Source organism: Schistocerca gregaria, chromosome 5 (genome assembly GCF_023897955.1).
Source record: "Schistocerca gregaria isolate iqSchGreg1 chromosome 5, iqSchGreg1.2, whole genome shotgun sequence".
Lineage (NCBI taxonomy): Eukaryota > Metazoa > Arthropoda > Insecta > Orthoptera > Acrididae > Schistocerca > Schistocerca gregaria.
Genome location: NC_064924.1, coordinates 277,500,653 through 277,523,320, shown reverse-complemented (window position 1 = coordinate 277,523,320; position 22,668 = coordinate 277,500,653). Strand labels below are relative to the sequence as shown.

At 42.9% G+C, this 22,668-nt stretch overlaps 1 protein-coding gene across 10 annotated transcripts in view; it reads right to left on the bottom strand.

Moving 5' to 3' along the window:
- LOC126272953 (uncharacterized) overlaps positions 1–22,668 on the bottom strand; it is a 960,200-nt gene that overhangs the window by 706,654 nt on the left and 230,878 nt on the right. For 2 of the 10 annotated variants that reach the window (XM_049976255.1, XM_049976264.1), the window contains exon 1: positions 9,675–9,830. The exons of 2 other annotated variants lie outside the window; for them this stretch is intronic. In XM_049976255.1, coding sequence (XP_049832212.1) covers positions 9,675–9,802 — 128 coding nt within the window. In that variant the 5' untranslated portion in view covers positions 9,803–9,830. Of the gene's footprint in view, positions 1–9,674; positions 9,841–22,668 lie in introns of those variants that run through there. 6 more of the 10 variants (XM_049976252.1, XM_049976253.1, XM_049976258.1 and 3 more) reach the window with 5 other exon arrangements.

The window sequence follows — 22,668 nt, the reverse complement described above, 5'->3', positions numbered from 1 at the left end:
GATGCTGGATGTAGTCCTGTGGAACGGCTTGCCATGCCATTTCCACCTGGCGCCTCAGTTGGACCAGCGTTCGTGCTGGACGTGCAGGCCGCGTGAGACGACGCTTCATCCAGTCCCAAACATGCTCAATGGAGGACAGATCCGGAGATCTTGCTGGCCAGGGTAGTTGACTTACACCTTCTATACCACGTTGGGTGGCACGGGATACATGCGGACGTGCATTGTCCTGTTGGAACAGCAAGTTCCCTTGCCGGTCTAGGAATGGTAGAACGATGGGTTCGATGACGGTTTTGATGTACCGTGCACTGTTCAGTGTCCCCTCGACGATCACCAGAGGTGTACGGCCAGTGTAGGAGATCGCTCCCCGCACCATGATGCCGGGTGTTGGCCCTGTGTGCCTCGGTCTTATGCAGTCCTGATTGTGGCGCTCACCTGCACGGCGCCAAACACGCATACGACCATCATTGGCACCAAGGCAAAGCGACTCTCATCGCTGAAGAAAACACGTCTCCATTCGTCCCTCCATTCACGCCTGTCGCGACACCACTGGAGGCGGGCTGCACGATGTTGGGGCGTGAGCGGAAGACGGCCTAACGGTGTGCGGGACCGTAGCCCAGCTTCATGGAGACGGTTGCGAATGGTCCTCGCCGATACCCCAGGAGCAACAGTGTCCCTAATTTGCTGGGAAGTGGCGGTGCGGCCCCCTACGGCACTGCGTAGGATCCTACGGTCTTGGCTTGCATCCGTGCGTCGCTGTGGTCCGGTCCCAGGTCGACGGGCACGTGCACCTTCCGCCGACCACTGGCGACAACATCGATGTACTGTGGAGACCTCACGCCCCACGTGTTGAGCAATTCGGCGGTACGTCCACCGGCCTCCCGCATGCCCACTATACGCCCTCGCTCAAAGTCCGTCGACTGCACATACGGTTCACGTCCACGCTGTCGCGGCATGCTACCAGTGTTTTAGACTGCGATGGAGCTCCGTATGCCACGGCAAACTGGCTGACACTGACGGCGGCGGTGCGCAAATGCTGCGCAGCTAGCGCCATTCGACGGCCAACACCGCGGTTCCTGGTGTGTCCTCTGTGCCGTGCGTGTGATCATTGCTTGTACAGCCCTCTCGCAGTGTCCGGAGCAAGTATGGTGGGTCTGACACACCGGTGTCAATGTGTTCTTTTTTCCATTTCCAGGAGTGTAATTTCAATGCAAAAAAGAGGGCGTTTCATTTTTGTTCTGAAAGTATCAAACAAATGACCAGAGACGGGTAACTGTTCTAATCTGAACACTACTTCACATATGCCTTTAACTAACTTTCTTTCAATGATTTATTCTTTCAAGCTGATTCTGTCCTTAAGCTGCAGTCGCCACAGATAGCCGTAATTTTTGCAAATAACACTGACTAATAAAAAAGCCGCAGAAAATTAGTTAAACAGGTGTTCCGTTGAAAAACTATTTAGAAAAATATATTTTTTCTCCATTTGATAAAACCAATCAGTAAAGATACTGCTTATTACCTAACTACATCTTCAAAATTTTCCGAAAGTTAATCAGTGTAAGCTCCGCTTTGAACAAACACGACGAAATCGAATGTAGCATTAGTGACATTCATGTAAATAACAAATGAGGTCGATTTTTAATCAGTCGCCTTATTTTATTTGAGACTTTCATTTATTAATATTCTTTGCATGGAGGAGGTCGTTGAAAATGCAAGTCACTGCATGCATATGCTTTGCTACGTACAATTAATTTTGTGTTGAATCACAAATGCAGTCTTTTGTGGAGACCACAGAGCATGTTTTTCGGGTTTCTCATTGGATTTCGTGATTCAGGCAAATAACAACACTACAACTGTTTTGTATCCGTAATTCTCATTGCACTTCCTGAACAGTAAAACGACAATTTTTTTCAGATGGATGTGATGAAATGGGGGGCACTTCACTTCCAAACATTGCGCATTTCAACGACATTAAGTATTCTTAGCCTTGACCAGACCGTTACGCTGAATTCTACTAAAATGACTAAAACCGTACACGATGGTCTGAAACAGAGTGAAAAGCTTGTAAGGGTGTTGCATTGCAGATTGTGCTGAGAAATAATTCTATACGTTTCACCGTTTCCGAGTTAATCAGCATAGAAGTTAGCCGATCGGGCCGTTGGGCTCGTAAGGCAGGCGACCCGCAAGATACAGTTTGCATCACTTGTTCTCATAGCACAGATGATAGCACGCGAGACTGCTCTGCCTTTGACTCGGTTTCAACCCTTACTACCGTCCCACGTTCAAGTCTTGCATCGCTTTCTTGTTCGGTTTTAGGGAACCAAGCGAGGAACACGTTTGGCAAAACCGTTTCTGGCGGGCTGCTCGAATAAATACGTGCATCTACCTGATTGGCCAACGTCAGTGTTAATTAACTCGGAAACGGCGCAACTTATCGAACTTTTTTCTTAACAAATATTTCTCAGCACAACTTACCCTGTTACACCCTTACAAGCTTTTCAAAGTGTTTCTGACAAGCCTGTATAATTTCTTTTATTGACGACGACAAATATATGTATACTTATTCTGATTAATTCAGTTCTTACGCCTAATCAGATTATTTATGCTGGCCAAGACCAGTTTAACAGAGCATTTTTTTCTCGTTTTAGATTAGGATTTTATGTAAAATCTAAACCTGTGGACTTCGATTTCACTGAAAATATTCTTAGAAGCGGGACGGGACTGCTTTCTTTCACGTGAATATATATATATATATATATATATATATATATATATATATTCACGTAGCAATAGTGATAAGTATCACACACGTGTGAACTGTTGTTCACATGTATCAGACACACACACACACATATATATATATATATATATATATATATATATATATATATATATATATATATATATATATATATGTGTGTGTGTGTGTGTGTGTGTCAGATTGTCAGATACATGTGAACAACAGTTCACACGTGTGTGACACTTATCACTACTGCTACCGACATATAGTGTGAATCAAGATGGTGTTAAGTCATTACAACTCTGTAACTGCATGTCGCGGTGTGTTACATCCAGCAGACTTTGAGAAAGATCAGTTCCTGGAGATGACATCTTTTCGACCTTGAAATATCGCACTATCATTCCAGTCTTCTCGAATGCACTTTTTGCTCCATAGATGAGTGGATGCATAGACCTACAGGACAGCACAGCCGTGCCTTTCACGGTCTCCTACAGTAATTCCGCCGCGTAAAACTGAATGGATATTCTGGGAACCGTCATGAATCTTCTTTGTTCAGTTGTGCAGTAGGAGTGTCCTCGTACACGGCGGCCATATTTGTTGTGATGGGAAATCCGCTAGACACGGTGCTGGAGAAGTGCTTTCTCGCAGCTGCTTAAGGACTGTAGAAGGAAACTGCAGAGGAAGCACTGGGGACACTATTTCGACTCCGAGCATCCACCTTGACTACAGGACAGAGCGGAAACTGCCGCCGCGCCAAAGAAATGCTATAATTTTCTGTGGCTTGTGTGATGACCATAAAATTCAAGTTGCTTAGTGACTGTTAATGCCACAGATTCCCCATTACTATAAATACGTGTCAGTGTTCAAACCACTTTTCCTTCTTACCTTGAAAACTTTCTATTTTAAAATTTTTTTCTTCTAAGCACTTACATTTGGGAGGACGACGGTTCAATCCCGCGTCTGGCCATCCTGATTTAGGTTTTCCGTGATTTCCCTAAATCGCTTCAGGCAAATGCCAGGATGGTTCCTTTGAAAGGGCACGGCCGACTACCTTCCCCATTCTTCCCACATCCAATGAGACCGATGACCTCGTTGTTTGGTCTCTTCCACCAAATCAACCCAACCTAAACATTTCTCTTACCATTAAATCTTCTTTTCTTATGTTGTTTCTTTAGAAGTGCCTGAACTTCTTGAAACCAAGTGGTTTTTGAAATTTTACCCCGAAGATATTTAAAGATACTTTGGTTAATACATCGTTATTCTTTCTTTAAAAGTGTTCTATGAACAGCAACCTCTTTCTCTCAATTCTCTGTCATTCGTTTTCTACGTTTTTATAAATGTAACTGTTTCTTCTCAGTTTCCAGAATTCTCACGGTTTTTGAGAAATTAATTTGTTCCTTATAATAATTATTATTTTTGTATATTTAAAAATTAAATGTCTCCAAGCACTATGGGACTTAACATCTGAGGTCATCAGTCCCCTAGAACTACTTAAACCTAACTAACCTAAGGACGTCACACACATCCATGCCCGAGGCAGGATTCGAACCTGCGACCGTAGCGGTCACGCGGTTCCAGACTGAAGCGCCTAGAACCGCTCGGCCACACCGTCCGGCTCCAATGGAAGGATTTGGGTTGGGGTGGGGGTGGCCGTTTCGTTATAGGGTGCAAAAAGGGCTAAGGCCGTACGCGCCCATGTAAGAATCTTAGAATACTAATACGAAGAAGGAGTTAAAAGTGACTACCCGGTAAGCCCAACCGATGGAAAGAAAGAGAGCTATAAACAAAGATTTACTCTTCCAGAAAGGTCCACAAAATACGCCGTAGACGGCATTCGGCAGGAAATGGCGAACCGTCAAAGGTTGATGACAATGATCACAAAGTGGTGGGGCTCTTATGCAAGCAGTTATTCGGTTTGGCATTGATTGGTGGATTTTTTTGGATGTTTTGCTGAGGGATATCTCGCCACATTCTGTCCAATTGGCACGCTAGATCTTCAAAATCGCTAGCTAGTCTGCAAGCCCTTAAAAAATGGCGATGGCTAAAACGACAGTGCCCAATGGTCTCTCCGCAGCGATAGGGCCGAGAGAAGGTCGGCCAAGCCGCTGGCAGAGGTTTAATAGCCTGGAGCTTGTTTCCATGAAGGGAAGACCAGTGTTGATGCCAAGATGACATCAACTGCTGACAGACAGCAACACGAAAATCATCCAAAGGAATGGAGGAGTTAGCGGGCCGATGTAGGAGGACTGCAGTCTTGGCAGCAGCTTCAGCAGCCTCCCATCAGGCCGACGGAACCAGGGAATGCCTGGAGGGCGCTACTTGGCATCACGGATACTGCAAACAGTGAAGTTCGGAGGAGGTGGTGTTACCGTATAGGGATGCTTTTCTGGTTAGGGTGTAGTCCTCTTATTGCGCTTAAGAACACGGTTATTGCGGAATGATATGAACACATTTTACATCACTGTGTGTTGCGTACAGTGGAGGGACAGATCAAGATGATTGTTTACATCATCGTGACAACGCTTTTTATCATGAAACAGCGTCTGTGTCACAACTGTTTGTAGACAGTAACATTATGACCTGCCCAAAGCCCTGAAACGGACCCAGCGGAGAACATATGGGATTAGTTAGAACGTAGACTTCGCTTTAGACCCAAGCGTTCAACATTACGTTCTCTGGCTCCAGCTGATGGAAAGTGCCCCCAGAAAAGTTCAAGCTGTCATAGAGGTTAAGGGTAGACACACCTTATATTAACGTCCACTACTAGCTGTCCGGATACTTCTGATCAGATAGCGTATCAAATGACCAACAGCGATTTTTTTCGAAATGTACATTTCGAAGCATAGGACTTCGAAGGACCTTAAGGGCAATGCGAACACATCAGAAACGTGTATTTTGTGAATTTTGCTGATTTCTGTTGGATATGACATCGCAGTGAAGTAAATGCCACATACTTCTGACAGTTTTATATAGAAATAGACAGTTTTCAAATATGACACTACTGCGATGTCACACACGACAGAAACCTGCAGAACTGACACACGTTTCTATTCTGTAACATCCCAATGAAACTCCTTCGATAAGCAGCTGAAGACATGATGATGCAGACGCATAGTGACGAAGCAAAAACTGATGATAAAACAACACACGGCTTTTATTATTAAGTTTACATTTATTTCACCCTCTCGGGTTTGCCTGGAAAAAACGCTACGATTGTGATGAAATCATTATTATTTTCTAATCGAATGTGGTGGCAGACTGAGATGTAGCTATATAAAGATCTAGATTAAGCTAGATGTCGACAGTTTGATTACAATTTAGTGAACACAACGATTATATCACAAAAATCTTTTTAATGCGTGCGTTGAGCATTCCATAGTTTTATTTACGTCTCTGCTGAAAGCTTCGGTCTCCCCACTGTGGTTTGATGTTTTAAGACGTTAATAACAAGGAAGTTCACGTCCAAAACTGAGATATTCCGGCGGGAGAAAAAGGAGGGGAGGAGACATACCGTGATAGTTATAAACAAAACATATTGCATGTTGCGTAGATCGTCGATAGAACAGAGAAAAATGTAAATGTGGTGTGTCTAGGGCATCCCGTCGGGTAAACTGTTCGCTTGTTGCAAATATTTCGTTTTGACGCCACTTCGGCGACTTGCGCGTCGATCGGAACGAAATGATGATGATTGGGACAGCACAACACCCAGTCCCTGAGCGGAGAAAATCTCCGACCCAGCCGGGAATCGAACCCGGGCCTTTACGATTGACAATCTGTTGCGCTGACCACTTTTTTTTATCTCATTTTGATCTATATTGTTCGTTGAATTTGTTCGTGGCGGACGTCCAATGACACCCGTTCAAGTTGTTCGTTGATCCGTTCACTCAGTTTCGTTTTATTACAGAGGATAGCTAAACCCCTGACCGAACATGCTGAGCTACCGTGCCGGAATTACTCGGCTACCAGGGGTGGACAAAACAGAGAAGATAGCGTATAGAACACTTAAGCAACCATTTTTGACTACTGTTTGAGTGTTTGGGATCCCCACCACGAAGACACCGAAGTAACTCAGAGGCGCGCTGCTGGGTTTGTTCCTGGTATGCTGGATTAGCGCTCTAATATCACAGAAACGCCCCATAAACTCAAATGGGAATCCCTGAAGGAAAGACGACATCTTCTCGCGAAACGCTGTTGAGAAAGTTTAGTTAACCGGCATATGGGACAGACTGCAGGGTGATTCTATTGACACTCATCAGCCACCTCTGACGCGGACAACAGCGGTGACGGGTCGTGGTATGGAAGCATTGAGGCCTTGGTAGGTCGCTGGAGGGAGTTGGAAGCACATCTGCACACGCAAGTCGTCTAATTCCCGTAAATTCCGAGGAGGGGGTCGATGAACTCTGACGCCACATTGAATCACATCCCAAAAGTATTCGATAAGGTTCAGATCTGGTGAGTTGGGGACCAGCAAATTGGAATCCGCCAATGTGTTCCCCGAGCCACTCCATAGCACTTCTGTCCTTGTGGCATGGCTCATCATATTGTTGAAAAATGCCACTACCGTCGGGAAACACGATCGTCACGAATGCGTGTTTCGTGGTCTGCAACCAGTGTACGATACCCGTTGGCCATCATGGTGCCTTTTATGAGCTCCACCAGACTCAAGGATGCCCACTTGAATGCTTTCCAGAGCATAATGGAGCCATCGCCAGCTTGTCTCCGTTCTGCAATGCAGGTGTCCATCAGATATTCTCCTGGAAGACGACGGATTCGTGAACTCCCATCGGAATTGATCAGACCATGCACCGCTCTGACACTGCGCCAACGTGCAGTGCCGATGGTTACGTGCCCATTTCAGTCGTAGTTGCCGATGTTGTGGTGTTGATATTGGCACATGCATAGGTCGTCGGATGCGGCGACCCATCTTCAGGAGTGTTTGGCGCACTGTTCGTTCAGTCACACTTATAAAGTTTGACGTTAATTCCGCCGCAGTCCGCCGCCTGTCCAGTTTAGCAGTCTGTCCAGCCTACGAAGTCCGACATCTGTATTGAGGAGTGGCCGCCCAACCCCAGGAAATCTGTACGTGGTCTCACCTTGGTTTCGCTACGTGTTGAAGACACTCACCAGAGCACTGCTCGTTAACCCCACAACATAAGTGAACTCAGGTTTCGTACGGTGGAGGATAGACAGACGAGTTTTTCTAACTCCATTTGCAATTGCAACAAGAAAAGGAATGTTCAACAGTGATAGAAGATACCTTCCGTCATGTACTGTATGATGCGGAGTATATATGTAGATGCAGATGTCGTCAGTACAGCGTCACTGTCGATGATGATTCAGAGTATCGTATTCTTAAGTACTGCCACAACTAAAATACTGTCTGTAAACAGTGCTTCACAGCTTCAGTGTATTAAGCGCTGTAAGTACCAGTGGTTTCTGCCTGAAATCATCATACTATTAATTTTTATTTTGAAATTCCAGTGCCTTTCGCACGAAATCACTGATGCTACAGCAAGACTTGGACGTCTAGAAGTACAGTAAGGTACTTCTACAAATGTGGTGCATTGCAGCAGTCACTTCAGCACAAAAGCAGTAGTCAGCGCAGTGATTGCGTTACGTGATCGTAGAAGATTGTGACATGTGTTTTTTTTCTTATATAGTGATCATATTGAGGAGATTATTGATAGTGAAATTAAGTAGCCTACATCTGAAGTTATTGTGACGTAAATTTGAGTTTGTACTACCGTTTTTATGAGTGGTCTCCACTTTAATCCTATCCAATCAAATATTTTTTTTTCATTTAAACCTAATCTTAATAGTCTCCAAATGAAACCACAGAGGCAGTGTGTACGTTTGATAAAAATTTATTAAATTTTAGGCTCATTTTTGCTTGTTAGTTAAGATTTTTTTATAGACATTGTGAGCCCATGGAAGTTTTGGGATGTGGGATACGTATAGGACAAATGCGGAATTGCTTTCAAATACATCTCATGAAATGATGGGTGGTTGAAAATTCTGTATTCCATTGCTTCCAAAGTTCAACCACCTCGTTAAAAATTTTCTGTTTTCTTTTAGCCAACTTATTTCTCCATTCATTTCTTACTATGATAATAAAGATTAATTCTGTGAAAAATTTTATTATTGTAGTCCAAAGTGAAACCAACTCCTTAAACGAAATGATTGTTTACTTTCTCCGGAATTATTAAGATAAAGGTAAATTTTAAAATCCAATTTATGTTATTGGGACACAAAGGGTTAAAGAACAACATGACGACACCACCAAAAGCTACTGTAATGTGTACTTTTTCACGAACAACCGTCCTCAACTCACGATGAACATTACGTCAGGGAACCGAGCGAGGTGGCGAAGTGGTTAGACACTGGTATTCGGGAGGACGACGGCTAATCCCGCGTCCGGCCATCCCGATTTAGGTTTTCCGTGATTTCCCTAAATCGCTGGGATGGTTCCTTTCAAAGGGCACGGCCGACTTCCTTCCCCGTCCTTCCCTAATCCGATGAAATCGATGACCTCGCTGTCTGGTCTCCTTCCCCAAAACAACCCAACGTCAGGGAAAGGAAGATTCACTGGTGTCAAATACGCAATTATTGTCAGTTGCACCATGTGTCACTTACACGTGCATCCATTATCTTACACGTTTTTCCATTAGTCACTCAGTACACAAATTGACAATGTTCAGCATACTGTATCATAAACTGATGACTGGATCAGCTGATGTTTGTTTTCAAACCGTGATTGTATCATAACTCGGTCACTAAGCATTTCCCAGCTTCAAATTTCTGCTACAGGAACAAGTCTTTCGGCTCACCCTGGAGAGTGCAAGATGTCGCAACACCCACGCACCGCCCCCTACAAGACTTTGACTACGATCGCGGTCCCCACGTATGCGGCACGCAGAGGCGGTGGCTGCGCACTCACCCGGCCCATCGGATGCCCGCGACCACCAGGTAGAACAGCCCAGACACGACGCCGACGATGATGCCGGCGGAGACGCCGCCCCCCAGCAGCGTCCACGGAGACAACGACGCCGAACCCGCACCGTGCATCTCGGCCCGCGTCTCGGCCTACACTGACCGGGATGACTGTCGCCGGGGGAGGGGGAGGGGTGGAAGCGGAGTGGGGGGTATGGAGTGGGGACCACGCTATCTCCGGCGGCTGCGCGCAGCGTAATCTCAAAGCCCGACCCATTGACTGCTTCGCGCTTTCACCTCAAGGTCGCTGGACAGGCGTCACGTCTGCCTGACGCGTAGAAAGGACCCTCTGTCAGGAAAGCCGCGTGCATCCGCAATATCACGTTGAAGTGTGTTAGCCGGTCTCTAATAATGGCAAACCATACAGCACGCAACTGCCAAGGCTTTCCCGGAATAATAATTAGTGGCTGTCTCCTCGTGATTGCTGCCGGATCATTAAATCAACGTGACACGTTGCTTCGTCCTACCATCTGTCCCCTATCTTCAGGAGAGATGTCGCTGGGTTCCCCTCAAAACTGATGCCGATGCTAGAAATCGTCCTCCATCACTGTGATGACCCCAGACAGCTCACGGGGCCGCAGTAATAAAACACCGGTGCCAAGGCTGTCATCAAACACCCCAGCCGGTCGCACCAAAGCCGGCTGTGTTTTGATGCGTCATACTACACGGTTCCACTACCTGTTAAGAGGAAAACACTGATCTTTCCGCTTCCTATACTTTATCCCTGCAACATTCAGAATTTCAAAGAATTCCGATCAACATCGTCAAAAGCTTTCTTTCCTTAACCTATCTTGTAACACAAGTCGTAGCGTTAGTATAGCTTCGAGTTTTCCTACATTTCTCCGGAATCCAAACTGATCTTCCCCGAGTTCAGCTTCTACAAGTTTTTCCAATCTTCTGTAGATGGTTTAGAAAATACATGATGGCATAGATTAGATTAGATTAGTACTTGTTCCATAGATAATAAATTCGTAATGACGTGGAACGTGTCAGGTTAATAAAAGGTGTCTATCCAACATATTACATTACACAAAATATTACATGACACTTAATATTTTTAATTTTTTTGGGTTGGGTGGGGGGGGGGGGCAATTACCCACTTCCTATATCCAAAAATTCATCTAATGAGTAGAAGGAGTTGCCATTCAGAAATTCTTTTGATTTCTTTTTAAATGTGTAAGTAGGCTGTTTAGGTTTTTATGTTGGTAATGCCACGTAGCGCTCTTGATGAAAATCACTGACTATGCTGTGTGCAGTCTGTGGCTAATTTGCATTGTTGGAACGTAGCTATTGTAGTGTTGGGCAGTTGGAGGTGAGCTGCCAGCAATGATGGATGTGGGGAGAGAGATGGCAGAATTTTGAAAGCGGACAATCTGGACGTGTGTCCATCAGAAATAGTAAATTTATTGTACTGTATATCATAAACTGATATATATATATATATATGTTGACTTTTGAATATTATTAACGTAAATACATTGTTTGTTGTCTACCAAAATCTTTCATTTGCTAACTATGCCTATCAGTAGTTAGTGCCTTCAGTAGTTAAGTAGTTAGAATCTTTTATTTAGTTGACAGTACTGGCGCTCGCAGTATTGCAGTAGTTCACGTAACAAAGATTTTTGTGAGGTAAGTGATTCATGAAAGGCATAGGTTATTGTTAGTCAGGGCCATCCTTCTGTAAGGATCAGATTCTATTGCCCTAAAAATATTGTGTGTCAGTTTAGTGTTGATCAGAATAAGTAAAGAGAGAAATGTCTGAGTATGTTCAGTTCTGCTCAGCTGTTTGAAAATCAAATAAAGTAAGAGGTTTATCAGCACAGTAATTCATTAATTTTTCTAAGGGGATGTTTCAAATGCTATATGGCTATCTGTCAGACTTTTGATACTGTTAGGTAAGTGACCAAAGACTTTTGTGGCAGCATAATTTACCCCTTTCTGAGCCAAAGTTAGATTTAACCTTGAGTAGTGAAGATCATCCTTTCTCATAATGTTGTAGATTTGTACACTACTATTACTTTTGAATTCGTTCAGATTGTTAATAACAAATTTCATAAGTGAATATATAAATATTGTGAGGCTACAGTGAAGATCCCTAGCTATTTAAATAAGTTTCTGCACGATGATCTTGGATGAGACCCAGCAATTATTCTTATTACACCTTTTTGTGCAATGAACACTCTTTTACTCAGTGATGACTTACCCCAGAATATGATGCCATACCAAAGCAGTGAATGAAAATAGGTGTGGTAAGCTAATTTACTGAGATGTATATCGCCAAAATTTGCGATGACTCCTATAGTGTAAGTACATGAACTCAAACGTTTCGGTAGATCTTCAGTGTGTGTTTTCCAGTTCAACCCCTCATCAATGCATACACCTAGAAATTTTGAATATTCTACCTTAGCTTCCGATTTCCGATCGAAGTCTACATTTATTAATGGTGTCATTCCATTTATTGTATGGAACTGTATATACTGTGTTGTGTCAAAGTTTAATGAGAGCCCATTTGCAGATAACCACTTAATGATTTTCTGAAAAACATCGTTTACAATTTCACCAATTAATTCTTGTCTGTTGGGTGTTATAGCTATGCTTTTATCACCGGCAAAAGTTACCAGCTTTGCGTCTTAGTGAATATAGAATAACAGTCCATTAATATATATTAAGAACAGCAGAGGACCCAAGACCGAACCTTGCGACACCCCATTCTTAATTGTTCCCCAGTTTGAGAAATCACCAGTTTTTTTGCATATTATGTGGATTGATTATTTCAAGTTTCTACACTCTTCCAGTTAGGTATGATTTAAACCATTTGAGCGCTGTCCTCTTCATACCATAGTACTTGAGCTTATCTAGGAGTATTCTACGGTTTACTAATCAAAAGCCTTTGAGAGATCACAAAAAATCTCACCGTGTAACTTCCGGTTACTCAGAGCATTTAATATTTCAATACTGAAAGTATATATAGCATTTTCAGTTGGAAAACCTTTGTGGAAACCAAACTGACATTTTGTTAAAACTTGATTTTTACAAAGGAGTGAAGCTACTGTACAATACATTACAGTTATTGTTGTGGTCTTCAGTCCGAAGACTGGTCTGATACAGCTCTCCATGTACCTCTATTCTGTGCAAGCTTCTTCATTTATTTGTGAATAACTACTGCAACCTACGTCCTTCTGTATCTGTTTACTGTATTCATATCTATATTCTTTCCTCCCCCCGCCCCCTACTTCCCTCCAGTACTAAGTTGGTGGTTCCTTGATGTCTAAAAATGGGTCCTATCAACTGATAGGTCCTTCTAGTCGGTCTCTGCCAAAAATTTCTTCTCTTCCCAGTTCTATTCAGTACCTCCTGGTTAGTTATCTGATCTACTCATTTAATCTTCAGCATTCTTCTGTAGCACCACATTTCACAAGTTTCTATCCTCTTTTTGTCAAAACTGTTTATCATTTATGTTTCACTTCCATACATGACTACACTCCATACCAATAGTTTTAGAAAAGACTTTCTGACACTTAAATATATACTCGAGATTAACAAATTTCTATTCCTCAGCAACGCTTCTCATCAGAAATTTTGCTCCCAAAGTAACAAAACTGTCTGCTTAATGGTAACTGAATCTTCCGTCGGTTCTTGGTAGAAGAACATTATAGTAAATGAAAAGAACTGGTTTGCTTTTGTTCTACAGTATTACTTTTATTTTGTTAACCGGTTTTCGGCTTACAAGGCCATCTTCAGACTGAGAATTGTCACCAAAGAAGTTACAATGTTATTTACAAACATTGTAACATCTTTGGTGACAAAACCGGCCGACACAATAAACGTAATATTATAGAACAAAAGCAAACTAGTGTTTTTCATTTATCTTCTACTTCAAGTTTTTGTTTCCTAATATAACACCCTCTGCATCACCTGAATTAATTCGACTACATTCAATTACCCTTGTTTTGGTTTTGTTGATGTTCATCTTATATCCTCTTTCCAAGACGCTGTTCAGTTTGTTCAACGGCTCTATAAAGTCCTTTGCTTTTTCGACAGAGTTACAATGTCATCGGCAAACCTCAAAGTTTATACTTTTTCTCACTGGAGTTTAATTTCTATTCCAAATTTTCTTTGGTTGCCTTTGCGGGTTGCTCAAGATACAGACTGAACAGCATCAAGGACAGACTACAGACCTGTCTCACTCCCTACGCAACCACTACTTCCCTCTCATGCCCCTCGACTCTAACAAACACTCTCTGGTTTCTGCGCAAGTTGTAAATAGTCTTCCGCTTCCTGTACTTTATCCCTGCTACCTTCAGAATTTCAAAGAGAATATTCCGATCAACATTGTCAAAAGCTTTCTTTCTATAAACGTACGTTCGCCTCTCCTTAATCTATCTTGTAACACAAGTCCTAGCGTCAGTATCGCTTCGCGTTTTCCTACATTTCTCTGGAATCCAAACTGATCTTCCCTGAATTCGGCGTCTAACAGATTTTCCAATCTTCTGTAATGGTTCAAATAGCTCTGAGCACTATGGGACTTAACATCTGTGGTCATCAGTCCCCTAGAACTTAGAACTACTCAAAGCTAACCAACCTAAGGACATCACACACATCCATGCCCGAGGCAGGATTCGATCCTGCGACCGTAGCGGTCGCGCGGTTCTAGACTGTAGCGCCTAGATCCGATCGGCCAACCCAGCCGGCCTACTGTAATGCATCCGTTTTAGTATTTGCAGCCATGACTTATTAAACACACTAATTAGCACCTGCTTTCTTTGGAACTGGATTTTTTATATTCTTCTTGAAGTCTAAGTATTTCTCCCGTCTCGTACATCTTTCACGAAACGTAGAAGAGTTTTGTCATGGCTGTTTCTCCCAAGGCATCACTAGTGCTGGTGGAATATCGTCTACTCACGGGCCTTGTTTTGACTTAGGTCTTTCAGTGTTCTGTCAAATTCTTCTCGCAGTATCATGTCTCCCTTCTCATCTTCATATATGTCATCTTCTGTTTCTATAATATTGCCAGTAAGTTCATCTCCCTTGTGTAGACCCTCTATGTACTACTCCTACCGCACAGCTGTCCTTTCTTTGCTTAGGACTGGATTTCCATCTGAGCTCTTGATGTTCCTACAGCTGCTTCTCTTTTCTCCAAAGGCTTCTTTAATTTTCCTGTAAGCGGTATCCATCTCTCCCTTAGCGATCCTTACAGTAGTTCTCTAGCCATTCTACTTAGCCATTTCGTGTTTCCAGTTACTCATTTTTAAACGTTTGTCTTTCCTTTCGCCTGCTTCGTTTACTGCATTTTTATATTTTCTCTTTTCATCAGTTAAATTCAACATCTTGTTATCCAAAGATCTCTTCTAGGCCTTGTCTTTTTGCCGATTTGATGCTCTGCTAACGTCACTATTCCTTCTCTTAAAGCTAACCAGCCGTTTCCCTCTGCATTCCTTTCCCCTGCTCTTATCAATCTTCGTCCAGTGCTCCCACTGAAAGCCTAAAAAACCTCTGATTCTCTCAACTTATCCAGATACCACCTCCTTTATTTCCTACCTTTTTGCAATTTCTTCAGTTTTAAGCGGCAGTTCATTAAAAATAAATTGTGGTCAAACTCCACAACCGCCACTGTAACTGTCTTACAATTTATAATCTGATTCCGAAATCTCTGTTATGTAATGAATCTGAAACCTGCTGCCGTTTCCAGGTCTCTTCCACGTGTTGAGTCTTTTTTTTATGATTTTTAAACCAAGTGCTTGCGATGATTACATTATGCTCTGCTCAAAATTCCACCAGGCGGCTCCCTCTTTCATTCCTTTCCCCAGTCCATGTTCACCTACCATTTTTTCCTTCTCTTGCTTTTCCTACTATCGAATTCCTCTAGTTCGTCACTAGTAAATTTTCGTCTCCCTTAACTATCCTAATGATTTTTTATCTCATTATACAGTTCTTCAACCTCTTAATCTGTGGAGCTAGTTGCCATATAAACTTGCACTGCTATGGTGGATGTAGGCTTCGTGTCTATCTTGGCTACAATAATGCGTTCACTACGCTGTTCATAGTACCTTACCAGTATTCCTCTTTTTCGTATTCATTATTAAAACCATTCCTACCTTACCCCTACTTGATTTCGTTGTTATAACACTGTAATCACCTGACCAGAAGACCTATTCTTCTTGCCATCGAACTTTCACTAACTCCCTCCATATCTAACTTTAACCTATCCATTTCCGTTTATAATTTTCTAACCCACTTGCGCGATTAAGGGCTAACAGTCCACGTTCTGATCCGAAGAACGCCAGTTTTGTTTCTCCTGAAAACATCGTCTTTAGTAGTCCCCGCCTGGAGATCCGAATGGAAAACTATTTTTCCTCTGTAATATTTTATCCAAGAGGATGACATCATCGAATCAGCATACAATAGAGCTGTATGTCCTCGGAAAAAATTACTGCTGTAGTTTCCCCTTGCTTTCAGCCGTTCGCAGTACCAGTGCAACAGGACTGTTTTGGTTGAGGTTACAAGGTCAGATCAGTCCATCATCCAGACCGTTGTCCCTGCACCTACTGAAAAGATGCTGCTCCTCTTGAGGAACCACAACTTTGTCTGGACTCTCAACAGATACCCCTCCCCACCAACGACTGGGTGCACGACTTATGGGGAGGGGGGTGGGGGCAAATATATTCACCCAAAAACGGACACATACCGTTCTAAGTCAACACACAAAGAGTCGACTCAGCATTGCTAAACTCTATCATAATACTCTGGGCAGAACCACCATCTTGGATTTTATCAAGCACTCTCATTTTATCTTCTAAACTTGACGATTTATACACTACTGGGCATTAAAATTGCTACACCAAGAAGAAATGCAGCTGATAAAACGGGTATTCATTGGACAAATGTATTATACTAGAACTGACATGTGATTACATTTTCACGCAATTTGGGTGCATAGAATCTGTGAAATCAGTACCCAGAACAACCACCTCTGGCCGTAATAACGGCTTTGAAACGCCTGGGCATTGAGTCAAACAGAGCTTGGATGGCGTGTACAGGTACAGCTGCCCATGCAGCTTCAATACGATACCACAGTTCATAAAGAGTAGTGACTGGCGTATTGTGACGAGCCAGTTGCTCGTCCATCATTGACCAGACGTTTTCAATTGGTGAGAGATCTGGGCAATGTGCTCGCCAGCGCAGCACTCGAATATTTTCTGTATCCAAAAAGGCCCGTACAGGTCCTGCAACATGCGGTCGTGCATTATCCTGCTCAAATGTATGGTTTCGCAGGGATCGAGTGATGGGTAGAGCCACGGATCGTAACACATCTGAAATGTAACGTCCACTGTTCAAAGTGCCGTCAATGGGAACAAGAGGTGACCGAGACGTATAACCAATGGCACCCCATACCTTCAAGCCGGGTGATACAACAGTATGGCGATGACGAATACACGCTTCCACGGATGCGACCATCATGATGCTGTAAACAGAACCTCTATTTATCCGAAAAAATGTTTTGCCATTCGTGCACCCAGGGTCGTCGTTGAGTACACCATCCCAGGCTCTCCTGTCTGTGATGCAGCGTCAACAGTAGCCATGGTCTCCGAGCTGCTAGTCCGTGCTGCTGCAAACGTCGTCGAACTGTTCGTGCAGATGGCTGTTGTCTTGCAAACTCAGGGATCGAGACGTGGCTGCACGATCCGTTACAGCCATGCGGATAAGATGCCTGTCATCTCGACTGCTAATGATAGCAGGCCGTTGGGATCCAGCACGGCGTTCCGTATTACCCTCCTGAACCCACCAATTCCAAATTCTGTTAACAGTCATTGGATCTCGACCAACGCGAGCAGCAATGTCGAGATCGATAAACCGCAATCGCGATAGGCTACAATCCGATCTTTATCATAGTCGGAAACGTGATGGTACGCATTTCTCCTCGTTACACGAGGCATCACAACAACGTTTCACGAGGTAACGCCGGTCAACTGATGTTTGTGTATAAGAAATTGGTTGGAAACTTTACTCTTGTCAGCACGTTGTAGGTGTCGCCACCGGCACCAACCTTGCGTGAATGCTCTGGAAAGCTAATCATTTGCATATCATAGCATCTTCTTCCTGTCGGTTAAATTTCGGTCTGTAGCACGTCATCTTCGCGGTGTAGCAATTTTAATGGCCAGTAGTGTATTTGCTCCTACTATATTGTATGAAAATTCAATGTACTTCTGAGCGATCACGGAGGTGGAATTAAACAACAACCCTCCCTCACGTGAGCTTCAGCAAACGACCTGAGCAGGTTTTGGCATTTTTGCGTGTTTGTGAGAAACAGTGATGCATACGTCACTCATTAACCCCCACAGATGAAGCCAATGGGAAGGAGGAAGACACGTTCAACATTTTACAATAAATGAGCTTGGCACAAATTATGTAGAAAAGGCAAACGCGTCATTATAGGTGATAAAAAGCCAGTCCTAGTTAGTGAAGTTCGAATTAAGGTCAGTTTACTATATGAATTATTTCTACCAACGAGCTACAGAAGACTCAACCAGTAGTTATGATTTAAAAACAGTATTTACAATTTGATAATCTGTCGAATGCATAATATTTTTTTTAAAATTTCAGACTGTGCTATAGTCTCGCTGTTGTACTTTGCTTTCAAATCCTTTTCTTCTGCGTCGATCGAGCTATAACTGTTCCGTCCCACACGTAAATGTTTCCTCAGTCTTCAACAACACTTCATTTTTCGCTTTCTCTTTCACGACACTGCAGTGCTGCTCAGTAGTTTCCTCCAGGCCTCTCGAGTCATTTGATTCACCACTAAATTTATCAGCTTCAAAAATGGTGAGCATTTTGATGTCTGCAGCAATGTATTGTTTTATTTACGCAAGTAATCCTTTACTTCGGAGGTATTTGAACGATTTCTAGCATTGCCTTTGAGCAATTTCGTCGATGACATATCATAGAAACTGTCGTTTCTTTCGTACCAAAAATTTTCCCAGATGAGCCTCCTTCAAATATTGTCTGAGATCCAATTCTTGCTTTTTCGTCATTGAATAATTTTGTCTCTCTCTGTTGCCAAAGGTGGTGGCTTATAATGAACAACAGAATGGTACAGAGCATTATCCATAACAATGACTGCTGATCTTGCAAGATTTGTCGTAAGCATTGTTTCGCACCACTTTTGAAAAACTACGCTATACATCTCTTCATGATAATCGTCTTTTTCGAAGGTAACATTAACAGGCAGCTTGGTACAAACCTGTTCGACGTACCCTCACGTAACTCAATATTCTTCTCCTTCTTTTCCCAACAGACGCTGCCATTGTCTCCTCGGAGTTACATCACTCAAAGCTCAAATGATTGGCACTGAACCTAGTTTCAGCCAGTCGCTTTACATTACTGAAGGTCAGGCCCATCATACAACGCAGAAATCTGCATCACCACGCAGCATATACCTCGTACATTAATATTTTTCGTTCACTAGCAACTGAGGAGCCGGGCCTATGTCTTTCAGCACCGCACACAGCAAAAATGAACTGCCTTTAAAAAGGTTTTCTCTCTGAAGCAACGTGAACAGTTCAGAAAGTGCTCGATGTTGTTTCTCCTATAATCGCTATACAGGAAGTTTCAGGCCCAACAGTAAATATTTTAGGATGTGGAAGCACAGACTAACTCGAGTAAAATACTCCATATAACATTTGTTCAATTTTTATTGGTTACAGGGCACAGCTAGTTACAGATATAGGTTTCATTTCGCTTGGTTGTACTGCATTTACTATGGGCTTATTTATTGGTTGTAATTTGTATTTTGAAGTTCAACGTGTGAAGATGTGCTTGAATTTTTCAATTGTTGCTGATGTGTTAGCTAATTCTACCATATCATTTAACAAACGTATTTACAAATGCTGATTATTCCGATACGATATTTATGTAACGGTTTGGATACGCTGCTGCCGCCTATAAACAATGCGTTAGACGATTTCCTACCACGACTTACTGGACTCAAAAGTGTTTAGATGACATTATTCAGTTGGGAGAACATTATCCTTCAAGAAGCACAGGCAGAACTTCTGCATATGTCAGTGCTCCACATACAACAACAGGGCGTATATTAGGTATGCACGGCCTCTTCCCTCAAGATTTACAGTGGATTCAACATCTTCGAGAAGGCAGACGAATAAAATCTTGTTGCTGCGAAAGTCTATCAATACCGTTTACCGATTAAGTCAATTCATTTGTGATGGTATCGATGAACTCGTAACCTGAAACGATTGTTCGATGAAAACCAAAATGCCTTTAGGGAGACGCTAATTTGAGAACGCTTCTCTTTAAATGTGTGGTGTGTTATGATAGTCTGTCAACGAAGCCTGTTGTGTTACCGCATCGCCTTACAGGTCCCCATTATCTAAGACTTTACTCAAAATGAGCTTCCAGCACTATTGGAAGAGGTTCCTTTGGCTACGAGGATGAATACGTTCCTGCACATTCTAGTCGTCAGCTGACATAATCTAAGCCTAACATTCCCTGGAAGATGGGTTTGCATAAATGGTCACGTTTTGTTTTTTTTGGCCAAGTCCCCGGACCTTACCTACTTAGATTTTTTTCTGGTGGTGATGGTCGAAAGGCGAAGTCTAGAAAGGAAAGATAACCACAAGAAAACAAACAGTTTTTTCGGATTGTGACCGCTATAAAAGAACGCCTAGACGACTTTACAAGAGCTAGACATACTGTTTCCAAGGGAATATGTAAGTACTTTGAACTTATTCATTTGCTTTTGCTCAACACCTCCTGTACGCATTTGTTTGGTTACATTCTAACATCTGTATTTCTGTAAGCAATAAAAAAGGGGATGCACCTTAAATATTGAGGTGACAAAAAATCAAGGGATAGCGATATGCGCATATATAGATGGCGGGAGTACACAAAGTGTAAGAGGGCATTGTAAGGGCGGAGCTGTCATTTGAACTCCGGTGGTTCAAGTTAAAATGTCCGACGTGATTATGGCTGAACGACAGAAATTAACAGTCTTTCATCGCGAAATTGGAGCTAGAGGCATGGGACGTCCCATTTCGGAAATCGTTAGGGAATTCAGTAGTCCGGTAACCAGAGTGTTAAGGGTGTGTTAATACCATATTTCAGGCATTACCTCTCACCGTGAACAATGCAGTGTCCAACGGCCTTCACTTAACGACCGAGGGTAGCAGCGTTTGCTTGGAGTTGTGATTTCGACAGTGTGGCGATATTGGCGTTAACCTGCTCTAGCAGCAGACGATCAACTCGCGTGCCTTCGCTAACAGGACGACATCGCCTACAGCATCTCACTGAGTCGTGACAATATCGGTTTGACCCTAGATAACAGGAAAACCATGACCCCCTTAGATGAGTCCCAATTCCAGTTAGTAAGAGTTGATGGTAGGGTTCGAGTTAGGCTAGACCCCCAGGGACTGTGGACCCAAGTTGTCAAAGTGACGCTGTGCACGCTGCTGGTGGTTCCATGGTCTTGTGCGCTGTGTTTACATGGAAAGGAGGACTGTGTCGTCTGGTGCAACGGAACAGATAACTGGCTGAAAATGGTTATGTTCGGCTACTTGGAGACCATTGGCACACATTCATGGACTTCATATTCCTAAACAATGATCGAATTTTTATGGATGTCGATGCTCCTTGTCAGCGGCCCCAACAACTCGAGTGAATGATTTCGTCACCCAGATCATCCGACATGAATTCCATCGATCATTTATGGGACATAATCGAGAGGTCATTTCGTGCACAAACTGCTGCACTGACAACACTTGCGCAATTAAGGACGGCTAAAGAGGGAGAATGGTTCGTTATTTCTGCAGATACCTTCCATCGACTTACTGAGTCCATGCCATGTCGAGCCGCTGCATTGTTGTTGTTGTTGTTGTTGTGGTCTTCACTCCAGAGACTGGTTTGATGCAGCTCTCCATACAACTCTATCCTATGAAAACTTCATCATCTCCGAGTTGCTACTGCAACCTACATCCTTCTAAATCTGCTTAGTGTATTCATCTCTTGGTCTCCCTCTACGATTCTTTCACTCCACGCTTCCCTCCATCACTAAATTGGTGATCCCTTGATGCCGCAGAACGTGTCCTACCAACCGATCCCTTCTTCTAGTCAAGTTATGCCACAAATTTCTCTTCTCCCCAATTCTATTCAATACCTCCTCATTAGTTGCGTGATCTACCCATCTAATCTTCAGCATTCTTCTGTAGCACCACATTTCGAAAGCCTCTATTCTCTTCGTGTCTAAACTATTTATCGTCCATGTTTCACATCCATACATGGCTACACTCCATATAAATACTTTTAGAAAAGACTTCCTGACACTAAAATCTATACTCGACGTTAACAAATTTCTCTTCTTCAGAAACGCTTTTCTTGTCATTGTTAGTCAACATATTACATTTTCTCTACTTCGACAATCATCAGTTATTTTTCTCCCCAAATAACAGAACACATCTACTACTTTAAGTGTCTCATTTCCTAATCTAATTCCCTTAGCATTGACTGATTTAATTAGACTATATTCCATTACCCTCGTTTTGCTTTTGTTGATGTTCATCTGATATTCTCCTTTCAAGACACTGTCCACTCCGTTCAACTGCTCTTCCAGGTCCTTTGGTGTCTCTGACAGAATTACAATATCCTCGGCAAACCTTAAAGTTTGTAGTTCTCCTCCATGGATTTTAATTCCTACTCCAAATTTTTCTTTTGTTTCCTTTGCTGCTTGCTCATTATACATATTGAACAACATCAGGGATAGACTGCAACCCTGTCTCACTTTCTTCCCAACCACTGCTTCCCTGTCATACCCCGCGAGTCTTATAACTGCCATCCGGTTCTTGCACAAATTGTAAATAGCCTTTAGTTCCCTGTATTTGGCCAGTGCCACTTTCAGAATTTGAAAGAGAATATTCGAGTCAACTTGTCAAAAG